Source organism: Peromyscus californicus, unplaced genomic scaffold, assembly GCF_007827085.1.
Source record: "Peromyscus californicus insignis strain IS unplaced genomic scaffold, ASM782708v3 Scaffold_1__1_contigs__length_55948999, whole genome shotgun sequence".
Taxonomy (NCBI): domain Eukaryota; kingdom Metazoa; phylum Chordata; class Mammalia; order Rodentia; family Cricetidae; genus Peromyscus; species Peromyscus californicus.
The window spans coordinates 53,924,042-53,950,465 of record NW_026294492.1 but is presented as its reverse complement, the minus strand read 5'-3'; the positions used below and the strand labels follow the sequence as shown (position 1 = coordinate 53,950,465).

Genomic DNA, 26,424 nt, shown 5'->3' with positions numbered 1-26,424 from the left:
AAATGAGTTATAAAGAGAGAGAAACATGGGTCCTAGCTGCTGATTTAGCACCCCCACCCTCGTCCCCACGCCCCCCACGCCCCCCACACCCCCTCACTCCACCCCCATGACCCAGCAGGCACCTGTGGGGTCAAGGTGAAGGGATGCACTCACTGTGGGGGGCTGAGCGAGGGCGTGTGCTGTCCCCAGTCTCCAGAAAGTCTCCTCCTTGCTCAAGTATGGACACTGGTCTGGAGACCAGGGACCTGGGTGAGGACCCCAGACTGCTGCGGTGAGCCAGCCTCCTCGTGGGGAAGGAATGTGGGAGCGCGGGTGCTGAGTTCGAGGGCGAGGCAGATCGGGGAGGCTGCTCATGGGCACACACCCCCACCTTGCTCTCTCAGAGCCCCAGGCCAGTGTGAGGACCAAAGAAGCAGTGTGGGGGCCCCTGCCCACCGGCCGGCTCCCACACTGTCCCCCGAGCCAGCGCTACATACGTCCATGGTGACGGCCACCGCACCCTTTCGTTTCTTGGTTTTTCAGTCAGGAAGGTTGGACTTCTGGGATTTCGGTCATCATGAGACTAGAACCTTCTACCAGGGTATCACTTCCTCCAGGAAGGTCACCTTGAAGCTCTGGGGGTCTGACCCGGGGTGACTCTGCCTACCGCGGGCCCCGGGGGACATCTGGGGACGCGTGTGGCTGTGACACTGGAGGAGAACCTGGCATGGAGCTGGTGGCAGATGGGAACTAAGTCCAGCACCCTGCAGGCCCAGGACATCCTGCCCTGAGACCAAGCGGGTCCTGCACCCCAGTGACAAGAAGTTCCAGCATGGGGTGCCAGGGACAAGGGACCCCCGTGAGGGGTGCAGTAGGAGCCCCTGGGGCGGCCCCAGGCCACGCCCACCCCGGCCCCTGTCCTCGCCGCTGCCGCCTCCTGGGCTCCCCAGGGTCACAGGCCTGTGTCCCCCCCACCCCCCGCAGCTCTGACTCAGCACGGCGTGTCCGGGCTCGGGGAACAGCGAGCGGCATTCCAGGAGGTTCCCGCTGACTCAGCCACGGCCACAGCAGAGCCTTCGCGCTCCTCTGGCGTGACAGGCACGCTGCCGCCCCGGGGTCGGCCCCGCCTCTCCCGCACCTCGCCCTCCGCTTTGCCGGAGATGGTCTTGGGGAACCTGGGGCTCCGTCACTGAGCGACTGTCCGCGGCCAGGGGTCCCAGGCATCCTCCTGCCTCCGCCGCCCCCGCGCGGGCTGGGGACCGCAGGCTCGCAGCTGCGGCCAGGGTTTTACAAGAGCTGGGGATTTGAACTCGGGTCTTCACGGGCACCCAGCGGGGACCCTCCCAGCCCCGCCACTGATTCCCACCTCGGGGTAACCTGGGGTAACAGTCAGGCAGCTCCCTGTGTTTTTCCGATGACCAGCCCCGCCCCAGCTCTGAGAGAGCCAGTGTGAGCAACGGAGCCAGACACCTGCACACACACAGACACACACACACCACACACACAGACACACACACAATCACACACACAGACACACACACACACACAGACACACAGACACAATCACACACACACACAGACACAATCACACACACACAGACACAATCACACACACACAGACACACACAGACACCCACACAGACACACACACAATCACACACACACAGACACACACAGACACACACACAATCACACACACAGACACACACAATCACACACACACACACACACCACACACACACACAGACACAATCACACACACACAGACACCCACACAGACACAGACACACACACACAGACACACACACACACACACAGACACAGACACACACACACACACAGACACACACACACACACACCACACACACACACAGAGACACAATCACACACACACAGACACCCACACAGACACACACAGACACACACAATCACACACACACACACACAGACACACACAGACACACACCAATCACACACACACAGACAGACACACACACAGACACACGCACACACACACACACACAGACACACACACAGACACACACAGACACACACACACACAGACACACACACAGACACACACACACAGACACAATCACACAGACACACACACAGACACAATCACACACACACAGACACACACACAGACACAACCACACAGACACACACACACACAATCACACACACAGACACACACACAATCACACACACACAGACACACACACAGACACAATCACACACACATAGACACACACAGACACACACAGAGACACAATCACACACAATCACACACGCACACACACTCCACCCCAGCTCACACTTACACACACTCACACGCACACTCCACCCTCAGCTCACACTCACGCACACTCCACCCCCAGCTCACACTCACACACTCACACGCACACTCCACCCCCAGCTCACACTCACACACTCACACACACACTCGAGCTGGGGGCTGGGACAGAGCAGACACCGCGTAGGCTGCAGGCTGGACCGGTCTGTGCTCAGCTGCACACGCTCAGGGCTCCCTCGGCCCCTGGGGACAATGTGGAAACAGGATGGGGTCAGACCCTGGAAGGAGGCCCGGGGCTCAGCGGTGTTAATGTGTGAGCGGATCTCACGGGTCCACCCTACACAAGAGCCGGACGGATGTGAGGGGACCGTCTCTTCCTGTGGTGTGCGAATGAGATCCACCCCACCAGCTGTCCTGGGACTCGCTCTGTAGCCCAGGCTGGCCTCGAACTCACAGAGATCCACCTGCCTCTGCCTCCCGAGCGCTGGGATTAAAGGCGTGCGCCACCAGCGCTTCCTGACATGTAATTATATTTTAATTAAAAACATTTAAACACACACATGCACACGCACACGCGCACGCACGTTGGCACTCTGGGTGGAGAGATACTTCGATGAACAATGACAGGGGTTTGGAACAGAAGGGAAGGGGTGGGCCTGAGCTCAGTGGGCAGAGCATGGGAGCCAGACCTGGGTCCTCTGCAAGGCCATGACCTTCATGTCATGTGTCCACCCCCCGGTGGGCTGGGGACACGTCAGCACAGATCCAGCACCGGCTGCTCTGGCGGAGGACCAGGGTTTATGTCTCAGCACCCACACGGTGGCTCACGACCACCTGGACCAGCTCCAGAGGACCTGACGCCCCCTTCTGGCCACCATGGGCTCGCACACCCTTTCCCTCCCCTACCCACCCCGATAAATAAAAATGACCTTAATCAGGACCAGGGACCAGCTCTGGGTGGACCTGGGGGTGTTGCACGAATCCTAAATGGTCTTATAATAAAAACCTGGAGCCAGACATTGGGGTGAACGCTGAAAGATGAGAGGAGACAAGCCACGGCGAACCTCACCTCGCCAGCCCCTCAGCCGATCCTGTCTCCACCAATCCTCCGCTGAAAGGACCGAGTTCCTGTCTCCTCACGCCTTACATGCCTTTCTCCGCCCAGCCATTTACTTCCTCCCTAGTGCTGGCATTAATGGCCTGTGTGCTTCCCAAATACCGGTAGCAAAGGTATGAGATCTCAAGTGCTGGGATTAATGGCGTGTGACTCCCAAACACTGGGATTAAAGGTGTGTGCCACCCCTGCCCGGCTCTGTTTCTCTCCTAGACTGAGTCAGTCTCCTGTAGTCCAGGCTGGCTTTGAACTCACAGAGATCCGGGCAGACCTCTGCCTCCCGAGTGCCGGGATTAAAGGCGTGCGTCACCACCGCCCGGCCTCTAGGTTTAACTCTGAGGCTCTGGCTCTGTCCTCTGATCTTCAGGCCGGCTTTATTTCTTAGATTACCAATGTCGCCACAACCGGAGTGCTGTGGGGGACGCCTTCCACCCACGGCCGGTGGGCCGTGTCCAGCCCCTGCGACTCCCCCGGGTCCCCGCCACCCCTGACATATCATCATGTGTGACTGTCACCCCCCACGTGCGTTGAGTCAACGGGGGGCTGAGGCCCAGCAAATCCGGGAATGACCCATCTCTGCATCAGGGCCACTCCGGGGGGAAAGCGGATGCGCCCGGGCGGTTGCTTAGCAACAGCATCCACCCGCACTGCGGCGGGAGGCCCTAGCTCGCTCTGCGCAGACTTCTCTGGGTCCTGATTTTCAGAGGAGTGGAACTGGGGCTGCTCGCCGGGGCTGGGGAGGGGGCCAAAGGGCACCACAGAGAATAAAAAGGACGAGGCTGGGTGGGACGGGGCTGTAGCTCAGTCGGTAGTGAGCCTGTAACTCAGTCATAGGGTGCTTGTAGCTCAGTTGCCCGGCACTCATGAAGCCCCGGGCTCTGTCGCTAGCACGAGGTGGCACGCCCCTGTCACAGCACTCCGGAGGTGCGGACAGAGGGTCAGGAGCTCAGTGTCATCGTCCAGCCACATAAAGAGTAACTTAAGCTAGCCTTGGCTACGTGAGACCCCTGTCTGCAAGAACAGGCTTCCACCGTGGCTGGGGACATTTCTGTGCAATGGGGCCAGTCCCTGCCCCAAGTGCGGGTGTCTGGGGCCAGGTCATCCCGGGTCAGGGTCTTCACCAGCCACTCTGGCATCTGTCCAGTAATCAATCCTGACGGGCAAATGGTACCTTGGGGGAAGACTGTTCTCAGTGGAGGTGCCCCCGGGACGCCAGGAGACTGTCACCCAGTCCACCCGCCCCACCGAGGGCCCGGGCCTCTACCCACACCGAGCGCTGAGGGAGAAGACGGTTGGTCCCGACCCCGGTGGCAGACCTCCCCCAGCAGAGTGCTGGGGACGCTGCTCAGGGTTGTTCCCGGTGGGGTGCCCTTGTCCCTGCAGGGCGCAGCGCTCCCGAAGCCTCCACCCACCATGCCAGGAGCACCGGCAGTGTGACAGCCGCACATGTTTCCGCCGTCACCCAGGGTCCCACTAACACATCCTGGTGGCTGAGAGTGTCACACTCGAGGTCCCCAGTGCCGGGAGAGTTTCCCGCGTTCTCAGCTGCAGACTGGGCAAGGAGAAGGTTCTAGGCAGCGTGGGCACCGCAGGGGCGCTTCCGGCGGGTCTCCGTGTGGAACCCCACAACGACACACGGGTGTGCCTGCCCTGGTGTGCCTGGTGTGCCGGCGGCGGCTGTGACCTTGTGAGCCGAGCAGGGGACATGTTCCCGGGACAGTCTGTCCACAGACACGGGTAATACCACAGTTCCAAGAGGCTGGGGACAAACGCAGAGGGCGACCGGCCCAGGGCGCGCGCGCGTGTGCATGTGTGTGTGTGTGTGCGCGCGTGCGTGCGCGTGTGTGTGTGTGTGTGTGTGCGCGCGCGTGTGTGTGTGCGCGCGCGCGTGTGTGTGTGAGCCACCTGCGCCAGGGCGGCCCCGCTCATGTTCCCAGCAGAAATGTCCCCAAACTGCAAGAAAAAAGGGAACTTGCAGAAAGAAATCCCGCCTCGCGCTGGGGCCGCCCCGGGGCGCGCGTCGAGGCCGAGGGCGCTTTTGTGCAGACTGGCTCCCAGGAGACCCTGCGGCCCGTCAGTCATCCGGGGCCTGCCGGTGCTGAGCCGAGTCCCGCCCCCACCGTGCCCTCCCGCTCGTGCCAGGCTCCCCACCCTGGGCGCGGGTGGCCTCGCACGTGGAGGGGGTGACCGCTCAGCCTCCCGTCCCCCCCAGGCACAACCCCGCCCAGGCCCCGGCGCGGGACGCACGCGTCTCTCCTGCCCCCTGGTGGCCACACGTGGGGCGCAGGCGCCGCTACCAACCCGGAGCGGCCGCCGGGCCTGAGGACCCCAGTTCGATTCCGCACCCTGGAGAGGCCCGGCCCCCTCCAGTTGTTCTCCGACCTCCGCGTGGGAGCGCGCGGCGCGCACACACACACACACGTGTGCAAGTGTACATACAGGTCACTATTTTTAAAAGGGTCCGTACTGGACGGGGAGACGGCTGAGTGGTCAGAGCGCCGTCTGCTCCTGCAGAGGACTTGGGTTCAAGTCCCAGCGCCCACAACGGCCGGTGACTCCAGCTCTGGGGCCCGAGGTCCTCACGGGGACAGCGAAAGAGGGATGCACGTGACATAAGTGAGGGAGGAGGGAGGGGGAGGAGGAGGAGGAGGGAGGGAGGAGGGAGGAGGGGGGAGGGGGAGGGAGGAGGGAGGAGGGAGGGAGGGAGGAGGGGGGGGAGGAGGAGGGAGGAGGGAGGGGGGAGGGAGGAGGAGGGAGGAGGGAGGAGGAGGGAGGGGGAAGGAGGAGGAGGGAGGAGGAGGGAGGAGGGAGGAGGGAAGGAGGGAGGAGGAAGGAGGGGGAAGGAGGAGGGAGGAGGAGGGAGGAGGGAGGAGGAGGGAGGAGGGAGGAGGGAAGGAGGGAGGAGGAAGGAGGGGGAAGGAGGAGGGAGGAGGAGGGAGGAGGGAGGAGGAGGGAGGAGGGAGGGGGAAGGAGGAGGAGAGGAGGGGGGGAGGGAGGAGGGAGGGAGGAGGGAGGAGGAGGGAGGAGGGAGGAGGAGGGAGGAGGAAGGAGGGAGGAGGAGGGAGGAGGAAGGAGGGAGGAGGAGGGAGGAGGGAGGGAGGAGGAGGGAGGAGGGAGGAGGAAGGAGGGAGGGGGAGGGAGGAGGAGGGAGGGAGGAGGAGGGAGGAGGGAGGAGGGAGGAGGAGGGAGGAGGAGGAGGGAGGAGGAGGGAGGAGGGAGGGAGGAGGAGGGAGGAGGGAGGAGGGAGGAGGAGGGAGGGAGGGAGGGAGGAGGGAGGAGGGAGGGAGGGAGGGGGAGGGAGGAGGAGGGGGGAGGGAGGAGGAGGGAGGAGGAGGGGAGGGAGGGGAGGGAGGAGGAGGAGGAGGGAGGAGGGAGGAGGGAGGGAGGAGGAGGGAGGAGAGGGAGGAGGAGGAGGAGGGGGAGGGGGAGGAGGAGGAGGGAGGGGGGGAGGGAGAGGGGAGGAGGGAGGAGGGGGGAGGGAGGAGGAGGGAGGAGGGAGGAGGGAGGAGGGAGGGAGGAGGAGGGAGGAGGGAGGAGGAAGGAGGGAGGAGGAGGGAGGAAGGAGGGGAGGAGGAGGGAGGAGGGAGGAGAGGGAGGAGAAGGGAGGGAGGAGGAGGGGAGGAGGGAGGAGGGGAGGAGGAGGGAGGAGGGAGGAGGGAGGAGGAGGGAGGGAGGGAGGGAGGGAGGAGGAGGAGGGGGAGGAGGAGGGGGGGAGGGAGGAGGAGGGAGGAGGAGGGAGGGGGGAGGGAGGGGGGAGGGACGGGGGAGGGAGGAGGGAGGAGGAGGGAGGAGGAGGGAGGAGGGAGGAGGGAGGAGGGAAGGAGGGAGGAGGAGGAAGGAGGGAGGAGGAAGGAGGGGGAAGGAGGAGGGAGGGAGGAGGGAGGAGGGAGGAGGGAGGGAGGAAAGAGGGAGGAGGGAGGAGGGAGGGGGGAGGACGAACACCCCGGGAGTCGTGGGCCCCCACTCTTGCGGGGCTCACGGGAGACTCAGGCCCGCGGAGTTGCCCCCCCCCGACCCTGCGGGCCGCTGAGGCAGAGGCTTCCCTGCGGGGAAACTGAGGCCCGGGTACCTCCTGCGGCCCTCTGTCCATGCACGCCAGGGTTCCCCACTCACGGCCGCCCGTGCCTTCCCTGATCACACGCAGGCCCTCCCTGTGCAGCCCAGGCTGGCCGCACGCTCGCCGCCCAGCTGAGGCTGACCCGGTCCTCCCCCGTGTCAGGTGACACGCCGCGGTTCGCTCTCACGGTGTGCGTCACACCAGAGCGCCTCCTAACACACTCAGGTTCGCAAGAGTGCAGACGGACGGAAGGACGCGGGATGAGGGTACACACGTGTGTGCAGTGCCCGCGGGGGCCGGGAGGGGCGCCGGGTCCACATACTCACTCACTACACACACTCACACACACTCCCACACTCACACACACTCACACACACTCACACACACACTCACACACTCACACACACTCACACTCACACACACTCACACTCAGTACCCCGTGTGTGCAGTCCCCGCGGGGGGCCGGAAGGGGCGCCTGTGTCGTATAATGAGACGCCGTATAATCACCACCACGTGACCACTCCACGTCTCACACACACACACACACACACACACACACACAACCCTCTCCTTGTCCTTCTCCGCAGCGGAGACCGCGGGGGCGGGTGTGCCAAGCCTGAGCAGCCCACCCCCGGGGTGCGGGAGAACGTGGCTGTGACCTTTGCCCCCTGACCGGTCCGGCCGCACGGCGCCCCACTCCCGCCCAGGCTTCACAGAGCGAAGCACCGAGCACAGCACCTACCTGCACCGAGTCCCACCGTCGCAGCACCGCGGCGCTTCCGACCCGAAGCCTTGGCTCCTGGAAGAGAAACGCTGGCGTTAATGTGGCGTCAGGGGTCAGGCCGGGGTCAGGCCGGGGTCAGGCCGGGGCGTGGGTCAGTGTGCACGGGGGTCAGGCCGGGGTCAGGCCGGGGGCGTGGGTCAGTGTGCACGGGGTCAGGCCGGGCATGGGTCAGTGTGCACGGGGGTCAGGCCGGGGTCAGGCCGGGGCGTGGGTCAGTGTGCACGGGGTCAGGCCGGGGCGTGGGTCAGTGTGCACGGGGTCAGTGTGCACGGGGTCAGGCCGGGGCGTGGGGTCAGTGTGCACGGGGTCAGGCCGGGGGCGTGGGTCAGTGTGCACGGGGTCAGGCCGGGGTCAGGCCGGGGCGTGGGTCAGTGTGCACGGGGTCAGTGTGCACGGGGTCAGGCCGGGGCGTGGGTCAGTGTGCACGGGGTCAGTGTGCACGGGGTCAGTGTGCACGGGGTCAGTGTGGACGGGGTCAGGCCGGGGTCAGGCCGGGGCGTGGGTCAGTGTGCACGGGGTCAGTATGCACGGGGTCAGTGTGCACGGGGTCAGTGTGCACGGGGTCAGTGTGGACGGGGTCAGGCCGGGGTCAGGCCGGGGCGTGGGTCAGTGTGCACGGGGGTCAGGCCGGGGCAGTGGGTCAGTGTGCACGGGGGTCAGGCCGGGGCGTGGGTCAGTGTGCACGGGGTCAGGCCGGGGTCAGGCCGGAGGGCGTGGGTCAGTGTGCACGGGGTCAGGCCGGGGCGTGGGTCAGTGTGCACGGGGTCAGGCCGGGGTCAGGCCGGGCGTGGGTCAGTGTGCACGGGGTCAGTGTGCACGGGGGTCAGGCCGGGGCGTGGGTCAGTGTGCACGGGGTCAGGCCGGGGTCAGGCCGGGGCGTGGGTCAGTGTGCACGGGGGTCAGGCCGGGGTCAGGCCGGGGCGTGGGTCAGTGTGGACGGGGTCAGTGTGCTCGGGTCCCGAACGCGGGTCCGGGCCGGGGCGCCCTCCCCTTCTCCCTCTCCCCCTCCCCCACCCCCCCCCCCCGCGGGCCGGGGAGGGAAATCGCGGTGGGCCCGGGCGGGTTGTCTGCAGACCCGGGGGGAGCCCAGGGGAACCGAGGCAGGGGGCTGCCTGCCTTGGGGCCGCGGGTCCGAGTCACTCCAGGCCACTTCTCGAAAGCCGTGTATACAGTGGAGCTCAGTAAGTGCTGCACGGGCCCAACATGATCACGGGAGGCACTTCTGCGCCCCCCTCCCAACCCTGACCCCCAAAGGCTGTTTCCGTGTTTGTGTTTGCACGGGGTGTGTGTGTGAGTGTGTGTGTGTGAGTGTGTGCGTGTGTGTCCGGCCGTCCGGCCGTCTGTCCCTCTATCTGGTTGGCTCTGGAGCTCGAACTCATGACCTCAGGCTTGGCGCAAGCCCCTTCATCTGCTGAGCCCTCTAGCCGGACCTTATTTTATTTTATTTTATTTTGTTTTTTTCGAGACAGGGTTTCTCTGTGTAGCTTTGCGCCTTTCCTGGATCTCGCTCTGTAGCCCAGGCTGGCCTCGAACTCACAGAGATCCGCCTGCCTCTGCCTCCCGAGTGCTGGGATTAAAGGCGTGCGCCACCACCGCCCGGCTGCTTTGTTTCTGAGGTAAGATTTCACCGCGTGCCCGGCCTCAGACTCCCAATGCCCCTGTCTCTGCTCCTTCCGCGCTGAGGTCACATGCCAGGCTTTGCACCCTTTGCCTGGGTTTATTTTCCGGGCTGGAGACCGGGTCTGTGCAGCCCAGGCTGCCCTCACTGTGTAGCCTAGGCTGGCTTGTGTGGTGCCAGGCCCGCCCCGGGCCGGTGCATGCTGGGAGAGCGCCCCACCCAGGCTCCCGAGCTGCCTTATTATTATTATTATTATTATTATTATTATTATTATTATTATTATTATTATTATTATTATTATTAATGATCGGCTTCATCAAACGCAGCTGCAGTCCCGGCTGCCGCCCGCAGGTGGCAGCGTCGCCGCAGGAAGCGGCTGGAAAGCTGCGGGGCCGCGCGGCCTGGGTGTGTGAGGAAAGGGCGGGAGCAACCTGCAGCGCTGCGGAGCCGGCGGGCGCCCTCCACACACTCACACACACACTCGCACACGCGCACATTCACACACACGCACGCACACTCACTCACACACACACTCGCACACGCACACACACACGCACACACGCGCACATTCACACACACGCACACTCACAGTCACACATGCACGCACACAGTCACACACGCACACTCACACGCACCCACGCACGCACACGCACACATGCACGCACACTCACTCACACACACACCGCTCACCTCATGAGAACCCAGAGGAGCAGCCCCAGGAGCCGGGGTCCCCAGAGCGCCACTCCTGTGCCCTGTGCTGCGGCCGGGGTGAGCGAGCAACCTGGGGTCACTCTGGGCCCCGAGGCGGCGCGGGCCAGGACCGCACTAGAACCCGGGACGCTCCGGGGTGGGCCCGAGTGGGCGGGGCCACGGGGGACCCCCGGGGTGGGCGGGGCCCTGGGTGGGCGGGGCCCAGGGTGGGCGGGCCCAGGGTGGGCGGGCCCACGGGGCCCAGGGTGGGCGGGGCCCAGGGTGGGCGGGGCCACGGGGACCCCCGGGGTGGGCGGGGCCCGGGTGGGCGGGGCCACGGGGACCCCCGGGTGTGGGCGGGCCCGGGTGGGCGGGGCCACGGGGGACCCCCGGGGTGGGCGGGGCCGCGGTACTCCAGGGCGGGACCGCGGGGCCGTGGGACCCCACGGCGGGCCCCAGGCCCACAGAGAGGGCACTAAGCAGCACCCGGCCTCACCCACTGCACGCCTGGCCCCAGGGTAACGGCCACGCGTGTCCCACAGTCCCGGGCAGGAGAGGAGGCCACGACTGCGGTTCTGTGACCCGCGGGGAAAGCGGTGCCATGAGGGTCCCTGTGACCCACTCGGGCCACGGAGGGCCACGAGGAGGTGACAGGAGAGAACACTACACACGCGCACTTGAGCACACGCAGGTGCATGCGCATGCACACACTCACAGACACGCGCGCAGGCACACGTGCACACTCCCAGGCACACGTGCACATTCACAGGCACACGCAGGCACACGTGCACATTCACAGGCACACACACACACTCACACACACACACACACACACACACACACACACACACACACGCTGGCCAAGTGCATGCAGCGCCCTCTGAGTCCAGAAGGGGTCACCAGAGCCCCACAACTGAGGACACAGATGCCGTGAACCGTGATGGTGCTGGAATCGAACCCCAGTTCCACTGGGAGAACAAACGATCCCCCCCACCAGAGCCGGGTTTGAAAGGCTGTTTTTTTGTTTCTGTTTTAATTACATTTTAGCTGAATTCTTTAAGCCCCAACAGCCACGGCCCCAAATCCATCTCCCCATCAACGGACTGTGATACCCGAAGGGTCAAGGTGGTTGAAAGAAGTGAACGGGCGGTGGTGGTGCACGCCTTCAATCCCAGCCCTCGGGAGGCAGAGCCAGGAGGATCCGAGTTCGAGGCCAGCCTGGGCTACAGAGCGAGTTCGGGGCCAGCCTGGGCTACGGAGCGAGTTCGAGGCCAGCCTGGGCTACGGAGCAAGTTCGAGGCCAGCTAGGCTACAGAGTGAGTTCGAGGCCAGCCTGGGCTACAGAGCGAGTTCGAGGCCAGCCTGGGCTACAGAGTGAGTTCGAGGTCAGCCTGGGCTACAGAGCGAGATCCAGAACGGCCTGTCTCAGAACAGCAAACGAAATCCATCCCATTGCATCCTGGGAACAGGCTGTCTCACAGAAACTCGGGCAGCCCACGGGACCGGGTCCCACCATGCAGTCCAGGCTGGCCTTGAACTCACCGTGATCCTCCCGCCTCAGTGTGACCTTGGTGTAAATCGACACTCTCACCTTGACAGGCTATAGAATAAAGGAGTGTTGGCAGGCCTGGAGGAGGGCCCTCCCTGCGGGTGGCAGTGCCACCCCGCGGCCCGGCGGCCCCTCTCTCAGCTCCCCGAGTGTGGACTCAGCCGCCATGATGGACGGTGCCGGGGGGGGGGGGGGGGCGTAGCCAGGGCTGCAGACAGTGCTGTGCACGCCGACCTCGGTCATTTTCTCTGGGCGCCCTGGGCCCTGGAGATGCTCACCAGAGTCCCTGGCCTCCGCCCGCCCCAGGCCAGGCACTCCCGAGTGGGGCAGCCACACATGTCCCCAGACACAGCCCGGTGTCCCCGGAGGACGCGGTCACCCCCGGGTGAGACCCTGTCCTCCCCTACACGTCTCTCAAGGTGACAGGCATACCTCCTCCAGCGGCTCGCAGCTCCTCCGCGGGAGCGGGCGGGCGGGCGGGACGGGCTGTCGGAGCCCCCTTCCCTTCCCACGCTGACATGGGCACGTGGCTCAGGCACCCGGTCTCCTGCAGGCTCGATATAGCAAACCGGGGCCCGTCTTTTGTGCCACATGAAGCTGTCAACCTCATCACCATAGCAACCATCTAAATATGTCACCCAGGAACACTGATTGCCAAGGCAGGGAGCAGAGGGTGATGGCTTCCAGGGGAAGGGGTGCGGGGTGCGGGCAAGACAGCACGAAGCACGGGGCCCCAGGGCGCCGGCGACTGGACCCAGAGCTGCTGCGCCACAGCCCTGAGGGGACAGGCCAGGGCAGGACCGCGCGAGCGAAGGGCCGACCGCCAGCCGTTCAAGGTCTCCTATGCTTTGGGCGCCGCACGCATGTCGCCGCCCAAAGCCTCTTAACCTGTAGGCCAGGCTGGCTTCAAACTCCTGGAAATCCTCCTGCCTCAGCTCCCGGTTCTGCAATGGCGAGCACGTGCCACCATGTCCCCACCTTCCAGCTAAGGTCAGCATCGCCCAGGTGGAGGCTCCTGCCCGCCTCAGGATCCTCGCACCCTTTTCCACTCAGCTGGAAGACAACCGAACCTCTGGTTCTCGGTCAGGACAGGGTCTCCCTGGGCCCCGGGCACACTGCGGGGTGTGGGGACGTCAGCAAGTCCCCGGCTTCCCCTGACCGCGCCAGGAGCTCCCCTGGTGTGACGCGGCCCCGGATCCAGAGGGACAGAGTCACCAGACCGGGCACGCGCCACCGATGGGGACTGGTGCGTGGAGACGCAGACGGTGTTGACACTTTGGGCAAGAAAAGAATGAAAATCTGCACAAACTAATTTCCATTCGAAACGTAAGGAGCTGCGGCCAGTGGGATGCTCAGAGTAAGGGCACTGGCCAGCAAGCCTGACGACCCAGGTTCAAGCCCTGGGACCCCCACAAGTCTCCCTCTGACCCCCGCAAACACAAGGGCGCCTGCACACGCAACGCAGAAATGGAAGTTTAAAAAAATGCAGAGAGCAGCTGTGTCCAAAGGAAGCGCTGCTGGGGGCCTCAGCTGTCATGACGGCGAACCCGACCCCAGCCCGGAGATCAGTGCCTGACTCATCTTCGGGGCGCTGTAGCCCGCCGCCCGCCCGTCCGCAGCCTGTTTCCCCTGCTTTTCCTTTGTAGTGCTAGGGTCAGGCCAACAGCTTTCTCACCCCCAGCCCCTGGGGGGGATTCTGGGCGGGGCTCCGCCCTGACCACGCCCCCAGCCCCTCACTGGGGGACTCTGGGCGGGGCTCCACCCTGACCACGCCCCCAGCCCCTCACTGGGGGATTCTAGGCGGGGCTCCACCCTGACCACGCCCCCAGCCCCTCACTGGGGATTCTAGGCGGGGCTCCACCCTGACCACGCCCCCAGCCCCTCACTGGGGATTCTAGGCGGGGCTCCACCCTGACCACGCCCCCAGCCCCTCATTGGGGGATTCTAGGCGGGGCTCCACCCTGACCACGCCCCCAGACCCTCACTGGGGATTCTAGGTGGGGCTCCACCCTGACCACGCCCCCAGACCCTCACTGGGGGACTCTAGGAGGGGGGGCTCCACCCTGAGCTCATGGTAAGAGAAGGGTAAGGAAAGCCATTCTGCAGTTCCGGGTGAGCAGATACCTTCGCAGGCCTCCTTAACATGCCCCAGTGAATCTAAACACAGGAAGTCTGAGAAACTGTCCCCGGGCTATGATGTCATGACAAAGCTGGCCTGACCTTGGATGAGGACTCCAGTGAAGAGTGTCTAGGAGGAGCTGAGAGCATGGCAATCCAGGGACTCAGAATTGCTTCACTGTGCAGAGGAACGGCCGGGGGCATCCTAAGACCTAAGTCATGCGGACATCAAGTTGGGGCGCGTGGGGACACCTCTGTCCTGGGCTCCCAAATTACCTTGTTCTGTCAAACTATCCCAAAATGTAAAATTGATTTTAAAAAGAAATAGAGACAGAAGACATGCAATTAGCTTCCAGAAGAGCCCTTGAAACGGGAGCCCTCGGTTCCCATGACAGTCTCCTAATGGCACGATTATGTAAAATCCAGAAAAGATGCTAAAAACAGAATATGCAAATTAGGGAGGGATGGGCTCCGGGAGGGGACAGGTGGGGGGCTGCGGCAGGAAGCTTCCGGAACACCGAGGGTGGATCTCGCGCACGGTGCCCTCACTCGTGAGCCCGACTCTCCCAGGCCTTGTGGAGGGTGAGGCTGGGGCTGGACCAGAAGACAAAAGCAGCTTTGTGGGTGGAAAGTTCCAGAAAACCAGAGTGAATCAGAATGATTGAAGGAAAGAAGGCCCTGGAATGCTGGTGGTGCAAGCGTGGGGGGGGGGGCTGAGGCAGGAGGATTGCTGTGAGTTTGTGGGCAGCACGGTGAGACCCTGTTTAAGAAAAACAAAACAACCACCAACGATAAATGAGCCTGGCTACGTAAACAAGAGCAGGACAAACCCAAGGCCAGCCTCTGTCTCAAAATGACCCGTGGGCGAGGGCCAGCGAGAAGGCGCCGCAGCTAAAGGTGCTTGCTGCCAAGTCTGATGACCAAACTTCGATTATTTTGAGACAGGGTCTCACTATGTAGCCCAGGCTGGCCTAGAACTCACAATGTAGACCAGGTCCTCCGGCCTCTGCCTCCTGAGGTGTGCACCGCCATGCTCAGCCAATGGTAGATGCTTGCCTGGCGGGCGAGGGTCAGCCCCTGGTATTGAAAACAAACAGGATTAACCTGCAGCCACTGGATTCAATCGTGTGGATTTAATGAAACCTTAGGGACCGTAGGACAAGCCCGGCCTGTCAACAGTCTACCGAGGCCCAGCTTCTTCTTCACACTGTCTGGGGCAGGTTTGCACGGCAACATCAGAGCTGAGAGTCAGGGCAAAGCTGGAAATATTTCCTCCGAGACACTGTAGGTGTGCACGGCACGGCCCTTCCTCGTGAGTTCAAAGCCCCTGGCCGGCTGCAAACCCTCAGTCCGTTTTTTTACTGAAGGGGCTGAGGATGTAACTCAGTGGGTACCGTGCACACTCCTTACACACAAAGCCAGATTCAACCCCCTGCACATAAACCAGGTGTGATGGCGCCGGCCTGTCACCCGGGCACACAGCACGGGCAGGAATTCCAGGAGACTCCCTCTCAGACAAGTCGACCCACCGTGGGCTCCTGCCGGCCACAGTTCTGGTGATCATCGGGCTGAGCTGGCGCTCTGGAGCCTCGCAGGCCTGACTCTGCAAGGTCACCCCGCCGCCGCCGAACCTGCTGAGCTAGTGTCCCTGGCTCCGCACGGCTGGTTTTCCCAGCTCGGGCACAAAAGGCTCTCTCATCCGGTCACCTTCACCTTGGGCCCCTCCCGGCAGGCAGGGCAGCGTGAACACGCCTCCCGGATGTTCTCTGCAGGGTGAGCCCAGGCCATGACACCCGCCCCACCCCCTGTTTGTGACAATCTGAGTCTGTCTCCTGAGGTTTCAACGTCCTGCATTGTGCTACCAAGTCATCCACGCGGAGACATCGGATGCGATGCGGATGCCTGCCTTGAGGTCTGCAGTGACAAAGGGCTGTCCGCCCTCTCCCGTCATCCCCGACGCCGTGGGCTCCAAGTCTTGAGCCACAGGGAACACGTGTGCCCTGGTACCTGTCCTTCACATCCAGCCTGGCTGCCATCCCCACTCCTGCACAGTGACTGTGGGACCCAGCACCCAACACCCTTCTCTGGAGGTCTAGAAAATGCTGTCGGAGGGGAGGGACAGAGTGGTTTGACCTCAGGCCGTGAACTTGAGGTCAGCCCCAAGCAGGGCAGGAGGGAAGGCTCAGCGGTTAGTGCACTGGCTGCTTCTTGCAGAGGACTCGGATTCAATTCCCAGCACCCACACTGCGGCTCAGAACCATCTGTAACTCCTGTTCCCAGGCATCCAATGCCCACTTGCAGCAGGCACGGCACCCAACCTGGTGCACAGACATGCCCACGAGCAAACATCGGAGCACAGAAAATGAAGAGATACACATGTTTATAATTATTATTATATACGTAATATTAAAGAAGGGTTGGGGCTGGGGCTCAGAGGGTAGAGCACCCCTTTAGCATGTGCGGAGCCTGGAGCTCCACCCCCTGCGTGGGGTGAGGCGGCGCACACCGTCATCAACGCACCTTTTTCTGGTGGGACCTTTGAGGCCCAGAGACGTTAAGAGGCTCACCAGGGCCACCCAGCTGGGAACTGACAGACAAAATGACGCTCACGTCTAAGACGACTTCCAGGTCTCTCCCTTCTCATCCTGCCTGAAGCCGGCCCGGCCCTTCCCTCTCTCTCCTCCAGAGCACACATGACTGGAGGTAAGAGACGTGGTGATTCACACAGGACGTTCCAGCACTCAGGAGCCTGAGTAGGAGGATCACATGTTCAAGGCCAGTCTGGGCTACAAGAGACCCTATCTCAACCTCCAACACCCCCAAAGAATAGTCAGCCGGTGGCGGTGGCGCACGCCTTCAATCCCAGCACTCGGGAGGCAGAGGCAGGAGGATCTCTGTGAGTTCGAGGCCAGCCTGGTCTGCAGAGTGAGTTCCAGGACAGGCACTGGGGCTACACAGAGAATCCCTGTCTCGAAAAACCAAGAGAAAAAGAAAGAAAAGCAAAAACAGTAGAATTAACTTGGTGATCCTCCCTCCAAATAGTCATCTTGAGCAACTCTTTCAAAGTGAAATGTCATCCTGTGACATTTTTGGAAGCATGAGAGGACACTGGACACACAATGGCCCAATTGTGCAGCCTGGATACAGGGAAAATGGGCCCGGCGTCAGTGCGTGCCTCTGGGCAAGAAAAGCTGACAGTGATTCTAAACCCAGGTCTCTCAAAGAGGTTTCAGATCTGCGTCTTGAGCTTTGGAACTCAGGTGTGACCTGTATGAGTCAGCTAACACCAGGTAACAAACAGCACCGATGCTGTGGATTGAGACGACCTCCTGTCTGTGATATCATAGTTCCCTGGGGTGGGACGCTTCCAGAGGTCCCTGGGTTCCACGGCCACAGGCTCTCCAATGATCCCTCGATGAGCGGATATCACTCCAGCCCCGTGCCTCCTACCCAGCCACCCCAGAGAGCCCCAAACAGATCTGTTAAACTGCGCCTGGGGTCCTAACCCAGGAGAGCACGCCACAGCAAGCAACAAATGGTCTAAATGTGGGACCTGGTGCTGCTCGTTACCCAGTGCTGCTGGCCGACCGCTACAGTCTCTGAGATTCCCATCCGCCCTCCTGAGAATCCAGTCCTGAATGGTGGCCCAGAATACACAAAGCGCAGCTTGCTTCCTCTGTGGTCTCCTCACTCTGGGGAGTTTTTCTACTTAGCTTGAAAATTGAGCGTTTTGGAGACTTCTGCTGGTGAGGAAACGGCACCATGCTGTTATATATACCGTGACGCTCCTCCCAAAACAGAAGTGTTCTAACACCTCCCGTCTGGATGAGATGAGAATAGACTCTTTAAAACGGGAGAGTTTTACACACGAGGACGGGGGACGGTCACACTGTCACACGCGGAAAGCGCTGTAGAGGCTACGCCAGCCTGTGCGCAGCTGCGACCCGTCTACGCGTTCCTCAATGAACCGTCGTTCTCAGACACGTCGTCCCCTCCCCGAAAACACAGCCGAGCCACCGCGTCCTCCCGGAACACGAGCCCGATTTAGCTGTGGCGTCGCCATCCATTCAAAGCTGTGAGCGCTCGGGCTGTGCGAACCTGGCTGTGTGCAGCCGCCGAGCCCGCGGGAACGCTAGAAAGGGACCCAAGTCCAAGTGCAGAGCAGAGGCTGGCTCCTGCTGTTTCCAAGGCAGGGCCTCGCGTAGCCCAGGCTGGCCTCACACTGGCTCTGTAGCTGAGGATGACCTTGAACTTCTGATCCTCCTGCCTCCACGCGCTGGATTGGCAAACACTAGGTTAATTTTAATGTTGGGACTATTTTGAGAGACACCTCAGAGGATGGCCCATCGGGAAAGAGGGTCTTCACATGCTCAAGAGGCAAGAGGACGTCATGGCGGATTAGCACAGTCTTAAAGTGACTGGCAGGAATAACAGACAGGACGGACAGACTGGGAAGAAGGCGGAGGCGGGACAGAAGGAGAAGCCCGGAAGCCAGAAATGAATACAAACTACAGCAGCCACAGCCTGAAGACCCTAACACAGGCTAGACCAGTGCTGCACCCGACCACGCCCCCAGCCCTCATGGGGATTCTGGGCGGGGCCCCACCCTGACCACGCCCCCAGCCCCCCACTGGGGATTCTGGGCGGGGCCCCACCCTGACCACGCCCCCAAACCCTCACTGGGGATTCTAGGTGGGGCTCCACGCTAACCACGCCCCCAGCCCCTCACTGGGGGATTCTGGGCGGGGCTCCACCCTGACCACGCCCCCAAACCCTCACTGGGGATTCTGGGCGGGGCCCCACCCTGACCACGCCCCCAAACCATCACTGGGGGATTCTAGGCGGGGCTCCACCCTGACCACGCCCCCAGGCCCTCACTGGGGGGGATTCTAGGCGGGGCTCCACGCTGACCACGCCCCCAGCCCCTCACTGGGGATTCTGGGCGGGGCTCCACCCTGACCACGTCCCCAGCCCCTCACTGGGGATTCTGGGCCCCACCCTGACCCCACGCCCCCAGCCCCTCACTGGGGATTCTGGGCGGGGCCCCACCCTGACCACGCCCCAGCCCCTCACTGGGGATTCTAGGCGGGGCTCCACCCTGACCACGCCCCCAGCCCCTCACTGGGGATTCTGGGCCCCACCCTGACCACGCCCCCAGACCCTCACTGGGGATTCTGGGCGGGGCTCCACCCTGACCACGCCCCCAGCCCCTCACTGGGGGATTCCAGGCGGGGCTCCACCCTGACCACGCCCCCAGCCTCTCACTGGGGGATTCTGGGCGGGGCCCCACCCTGACCACGCCCCCAGCCCCTCACTGGGGATTCTAGGCGGGGCTCCACCCTGACCACACCCCCAGCCCCTCACTGGGGATTCTAGGCGGGGCTCCACCCTGACCACGCCCCCAGCCCCTTACTGGGGATTCTAGGCGGGGCTCCACCCTGACCACGCCCCCAGCCCCTCACTGGGGATCCTGGGCGGGGCTCCACCCTGACCACGCCCCCAGCCCTCTCTGGGGATTCTAGGCGGGGCTCCACCCTGACCACGCCCCCAGCCCCCCACTGGGGATTCTGGGCGGGGCTCCGCCCTGACCACGCCCCCAGCCCCTCACTGGGGATTCTGGGCGGGGCTCCACCCTGACCACGCCCCCAGCCACGGCCTTGCACACTCAGACCCTGTGTTCCTAGGGTGTTGAGGGCCTCAGTCTGCGGTCCTGCCGTGGTTTGGAGATGCAGTTTTCTGTCTCCCACTGATTGGACGACTTGTTCCCAAACTGGTGGTGCTGTGCACAAGGTGACACGATCATTGCAGGGCTCACGTCATCCATGGGTGAATTCACTGACCAATCACAGCTGAATAGGCCGTTAGGGGGCGGAGCCTGGTTGGAGGGAGTAGGGGGTGTGGCTTTGAAGGGATTATCTCGTCTCTAGATCTGCCCCACCCCCAAAAGGCGGCTCTTTCCTCCGCCTCGTTCTACAACTCGGTCACGAAAACCACAAGTGCTAATAAACCTCCTGGCAGTCCTCAGGCTCGGCACGTGACTAACCCACACAGGCGCCGCACGCAGCCCCTCCGTGCTCCCCACCCCACCCGCCCCCTTGCATCCCGCGGCCCCTCCGAGCTCCCCACCCCACCCGCCCCCTTGCATCCCGCGGCCCCTCCGTCCTCCCCACCCCACCCTCCCCCTTGCATCCCGCGGCCCCCCTCCGTCCTCCTCCCCACCCCACCCGCCCCCTTGCATCCCGCGGCCCCTCGGTCCTCCCCACCCCACCCGCCCCCTTGCATCCCGCGGCCCCTCCGTCCTCCCCACCCCACCCGCCCCCTTGCATCCCGCGGCCCCTCCGTCCTCCCCACCCCACCCGCCCCCTTGCATCCCGTTCCCCTCCGTGCTCCCCACCCCACCCGCCCCCTTGCATCCCGCAGCCCCCAGCTCGGCCCCACGCTGCCTGCAGAGCGCGGCCGGTGCTGACCCTGCACCGGGACTCCGGGCTCAGCAGCCGGAGGGAGAGACGATGCTGAGACACAGAGCTCACACGCACACCCCTCGGCCTCCACGGACCCCGCCTCTCACTGCTGAATCACTGTCAGCTCTGGAGGGACAGATCTGTGTCACCGCCCCAGAGGAAACAGGGCCACTTAATTACACCTCTAAACACACAGCCGCGATCCCCGCCACATCCCCAATGCGGGGCGTCCCGGGCCTGAGTCCAAGTTCGGGTGTGTGTGCGTTCCACGCGGGTCCTCCCTCCGGGGTCAAGGGTGAGTCTGTCCCTAGGGCACTGGGTGACCTCTGAGGACAGATACAGTTGTCCTTCTGCCGAGCCCTGGCATGGGCGGGTGAAGGCCGGGGCCACTGCTCAGCCCTGAGCAGGCCCGAGATGCCCGCCCGGCATCGGTCCAGTCCGCAGCCTTAGGAGGGCTGCATGCCCAGAGTCCAGGCCCTGCATCAGGGCCCTCAGCCTGCACGAGGCCACCTCCTGCCCCAGAACTAAGAGCACCCCTGGACAGCCCTTCCACTCTCTAGACAAGCCCGGCTCCGGAGTGGCCACAGCCTCTGCCTGTGGGTCCCTGAATCCTGTCACTGGTTTGTCCATGTCTGACGTGGTAGTGGGGATGAAAAATAAATATTAATATATTCTCTATACAATAATGATATTGTTAACTTACGACACAGGCACGGTTTCACTCTGTCACAGTTCCAGAAAGCCCTGAAAGGTTCTAGAAAAAATGTCCAGAGTATTCTAGAACATTCCAGAAACTGCTAGAAAATTCCACAATACACATTTGCCTCCTCTTCTTCAGACAGGGTTTCTCTGTGTAGCCCTGGCTGTCCTGGAACTCACTCTGCAGCCCAGGCTGGCCTTGAACTCACAGAGATCCACCTGCCTCTGCCTCCCAAGTGCTGGGATTAAAGTGTACCCTGAAACCCATCTTATATTTTTGCTTCCTTTATATCTTGGCCCCATGGGCTCCACTTCCTTGAAGCAGGGCGTTCACTGACCTCAGGTCTTCTGTCTTTACTTCTCTGGGTCAATCTCCTTCCAACGACCCCTCAAGTTATCTGGGTTCTCCTGTTTGGACATTTCCTCTCATGGAGTCCCACATCAGTGGGCTGCGTCTCTCACTGAGCCTGAAGCGTGCCTCTCCTCCAGGCTGGCTGAACATCAAGCCCCAGGCACTGATCACCTGTCTCTCCTCTAATGCTGGGGTCACAGGCGTGTGCATTCACACCTGGCCTTTGCAGGCGTGCTGGGGATGTGAACTCCGGACTTCACACTTGCAAGGCAAGTGCCCTTACCCACACTGGGCCACCTCACCAGCCCCTGGGACCTGCTTTGCCCGTGCTGAGTCCGACAAGCATCTTTCCTTCGATGATTGGCAGCACTCAGGGGAGCCTGGACTGGAGGAGGGTCTGCAAGTCCACATGGCCACAGGGAAGCCAAGGTTCATCAACAAGCTGACCAGGGCACACTACCACTTCCATCGTAGGGACAGCAGGCCAGCAGAGGGAGGCCTGGGGCTGGCTGGTTCCACAGGAGTCAGAACAGGGGACAGAGGGCAACTCGAGGCTGAGGCTGAGAACTGGGTGGACAGACTCAGATACAGCACCCCCCCCAAGCTTTCCAGAGACCCCAAAGCTCAGAGCCTCAAAAGAGCCTCAGATACACAAAGCAAATCCCCAGAGGCACAGAAGAGCATCCCAGCAATTTGTGGATTTGACAGTGGCTAATGGTCCCACTGGGCACTTCCTGGGGTGTTATCAGAGCAAGAAAGGTAAAAATACTCATCCTTAAAAACAAAACAATGAAAATCCTGTACAGATTGGGGGGGGGGGTGTTTGTCTTCCGAAACAGCCTGAAGGTAGCAACGTCCTAAAAAGGCCCAAATGGATGAGTGAACCACAAGAATACAATGGAATATTATCAGACTGGAAAAAGACCCTCCAGCAGCTGGTGTGGGGGCCACAGAGGCGGGGCTGAGGGCACCCAGGGGCTGAGGTAGGAGGGAAGGGAGTGGATTTCAGTTTAGAAAGGGTGAGTTCTGGAAAATGCCCATGACAGTGAATCAATGTGTGTTTAAAGTGTTGCCTAGTGTCGGGTGTGGGTGAGAGTGCAGGCCTGGAGATCTGAGGCAGGGGGATCTCATGTTTCAGGCCAGCCTGGGCTACACAATGAAACCATGTCAAGCTAAATAAATAATTTTTTTTCCTAAGATAGAGTCCCATATAGCCCAGGCTGCCTCCAAAGCTGGATTTGAATTTCTGACACACCTGCCCAACCTCCCCAGCCTGTCAGCACACCTGGTGTCTATTGTGGGGATGGAACCCAGGGCTTCCTGCCCAGGGGGTGTGATCTAGCCAGAGTCCCAAGCCCTACCCCTAATCCCAGCTCTGCCTCTGGAGGTGACTCTGACCCTGCCGGTCTTGTCTGGTCTCATTGAAGGTCATGAGTTCGATCTGGGGGCCATCTCACACCCAGGGGACTCTCAACTGTTTCCTGTGGGGATCCAGCTGGAGGAGCTCTTGGCATGAGTAGGCAGAGTCCAGGGACACCTGCAGGGCCAGGACAACCTCCTCACAAAACATCCACCTCAGGACGCTAGGACCACATCCAACCACTTTGGGTGACATGAAGGAGCCTGGAAAACTCAGAAGGCTCTGGACATATCTTTTACCTAGTCAAGTAGTACTCCATCCCGGACTCCTGCCTGCCCCTGCCCCAGAACCCAGACCTGCTCTCTGCCCTGCAGCAACTATTTTGTTGGGTTAAAAAAAAAATGTGTTTTGTTTTGTTTTTGTTTTTGTTTTATTCAGATGAGGGTGGTGCATTCTTTTAATCCCAGCACTCGGGAGGCAGAGGCTGGTGGATCTTTGAGTTCAAGGCCAGCCTGGTCTACAGAGCGAGTTCCAGGACTGTCAGGGGTACACAGACATCCTGTCTGGGTGGGGTATTGGTTTTTGATGTTTTTGTTTTGTTTTGTTTTTTGTACATGTTGCCTGTGCACACTTATGAAGGCCCGAGGAGGATGCTGGGTATTGCTGTCTTCGACCTCTCTTTCAGCTCTATTTCCTTGAGATAAGCTCTCAGACTGGACCTGGAGCTTGGCTGGAGGACAGCAAGCCTCCCACAGTCCTGCAGCCGGGGCATCTGTGTGGCAATGCCCGGCTTAGTATGAAGGCTCTGGAGATTCAGACTTACCCTCATGCTGTTCAGCAAGGCCCCTGCTTTGGTCTTTCAGGCAGGGTCTCACCGTGTAGCTCAGGCTAACCTGGAACTCATGATCCTCCTGCCTCAGCCTCACAAGAACTGGGATGACAGGCAGGTCAGTCCCACATACCTAGTGTGTCCCTTAGGCCTGAGAGCACCATGTCTCCAAATGCTAGGCAGACAGCAGAGTTCTGCCTCCCACCTCTACCCACCGCCCCAGGCCACACACAGTCACACACAGACGCAGACACAGCACACACACACAGATGCATACACACCACACACAATCACAGAATCACACACACAGACACACACCACACACACACACACACACACACCACACACACAGACACACACATACCACACACACAGATACACACCACACACACACAGACACACACACACCACATCCACAGATAAACACACCACACACAGAGATATGCACACACCACACACAGAGATATGCACACACCACACACAGTCACACACATGATCACAGACACACACACACACACACACACACACACACACACACACACTCCTCAGATCACGTGCTCTGAGACCTGGCACAGTTCTGAGGTTCAACACAGGCCGACAACAGACAACAGGCCTTTGTTGGGCTGAGAAAGGAATGTTCTCAGAGCCAGAGCAGCAGGGAGGGCAGGAAGTGGGGCTCTGGGGGTGTGGCGTGGAGCTGGGGGCAGTGGGTTAGTCAGGGGCCTCCAGAGGGCCACCAAGGTCCCAGCGAGACCCTGGAGCCCGTCCGTGTGTTGGCTGCTGACCAAAGATCAGAGAAAACGGGTCCCAGTGGCCCGAGCGAGTGGACACCACTCCGAGCTCCGGTGGCTTTGGGATGAGAAAGATCAGGACAGGGAAAGAGATAAATTCACACTCTCACCCACAGAAAGAAAACAGCAAACAGTCCAAGTCTGGTTTAGCAAGTCACCTATGACCAGGACAGAGTCACTTCCACGTCACACTTCACAACAAAGGACAGAAACAGTCCAGGTGACTGCAAACGAAAACACAGCGTGGTCCATCCACACAGAGTGGTCTGTCCACACGGCGTGGTCCGTCCACACGGCGTGGTCCATCCACACAGTATGGTCCACCATCCACACAGCATAGTCCATCCACACGGCGTGGTCCATCCACACGGCGTGGCCCGTCCACACAGCGTGGTGCGTCCACACGGCATAGTCCATCCACACGGCGTGGTCCATCCACACAGCGTGGTCCGTCCACACGGCGTGGTCCATCCACACAGTATGGTCCACCATCCACACAGCATAGTCCATCCACACGGCGTGGTCCATCCACACGGCGTGGCCCGTCCACACAGCGTGGTGCGTCCACACGGCATAGTCCATCACACGGCGTGGTCCATCCACACAGCGTGGTCCGGCCACACGACGTGGTCCATCCACACGGCGTGGTCCGTCCACACAGCGTGGTCCATCTACACAGTGGAATACCACACAGCAGTGAACAAGAGCTGGGCTCAGATGAATCCACCAAGGACATGGAGCTCAGTGAGGGTCGCACGGTCCAGTACAGGAGAAACCAAAGACTAGGAGCGTATCTGTGGGTGCCAGGGGCTGAGGAGGGGCAGGGCCATGAAATGGAGGCGATGGGTCGCGGGGGAGATTTCATACTGGGGTGAGAACGCAGTATCAGACTGTCATGTGCGGATCATGGCGGCACACAACGACAGCTCGGGAAAACCCTGAGTTATTATGCTTAAAATGGTGAATTTTAAAATATGCAAATCAGACCTGCATTTAAAATAGGAGAAGCAATCAGATTATCGGGAAGACACTGGTAACCATTTTAGAAGGCTCTCCGATGTCCCTCTCCCTGACCCCCACCAGATGAGGATGACGATGACAGATGGGTCTCCCAGGAGCCAGGGAGAAAGCGGCCAGTCCACAGGGCGGCGGAGGTGTCTGTCACTGTCACAAATGGCCATCAGCCCCTACGGGAGGGTGACAGGACGCAAGTGCAGGAGAAGCCAGGCCTCAGCCCAGGGAAGCCCCAGACGCCACTAGAACCCAGAATTGCCAGGGTCAGCCATTAAAAGACTCGGGCGTGGGACGAACCTTCCACAGAAGAAAAGCGAGTAAGCAGTGTCCTCCCAGACCCTTGTGACTGTAAAGTCACACCAGCCGGAGCCTGGTGGATGCTGAAGTGGCTGTGGTAGCCATTCTTTCTAGAAAGTTCCAAGGTCGCCTCCGACCCCGACAGAGACAGTGTCTCACTGTGTAGCCCAGGCTGGCCTCAAACTCGGAGAAAGCCGCCTGCTTCTGGGATCATGTTTTGCTTGAGTTACTGGGGACAGCACCCAGGCTCTGGTGCATGCTGGGCCACGCCCCCAACCCAGTGAGTGTCATTTCAAACAGTCACTATTTCTAGACACAAAGAGAAAACCTGGGACAATGCCTGGGCGGGGGGGGGGGGCAGCTTTTTCTGCTCTACTCTGTATGCCACAAAAAATGATTCTGCGCTGCGTACACA

General features: G+C 61.5%; 1 protein-coding gene across 4 annotated transcripts in view; it reads right to left on the bottom strand.

Moving 5' to 3' along the window:
• Positions 1 to 26,424, bottom strand: part of Gng7 (G protein subunit gamma 7) — a 67,367-nt gene that overhangs the window by 38,334 nt on the left and 2,609 nt on the right. For 2 of the 4 annotated variants that reach the window (XM_052747120.1, XM_052747121.1), the window contains exon 2: positions 8,190 to 8,246. Coding sequence is in view for 2 of the 4 variants with exons in the window: in XM_052747118.1 (XP_052603078.1) it covers positions 8,190 to 8,246; positions 12,521 to 13,086 (623 nt within the window). In the remaining 2 variants the exon portion in view is untranslated. The other 2 variants (XM_052747119.1, XM_052747118.1) reach the window with 2 other exon arrangements.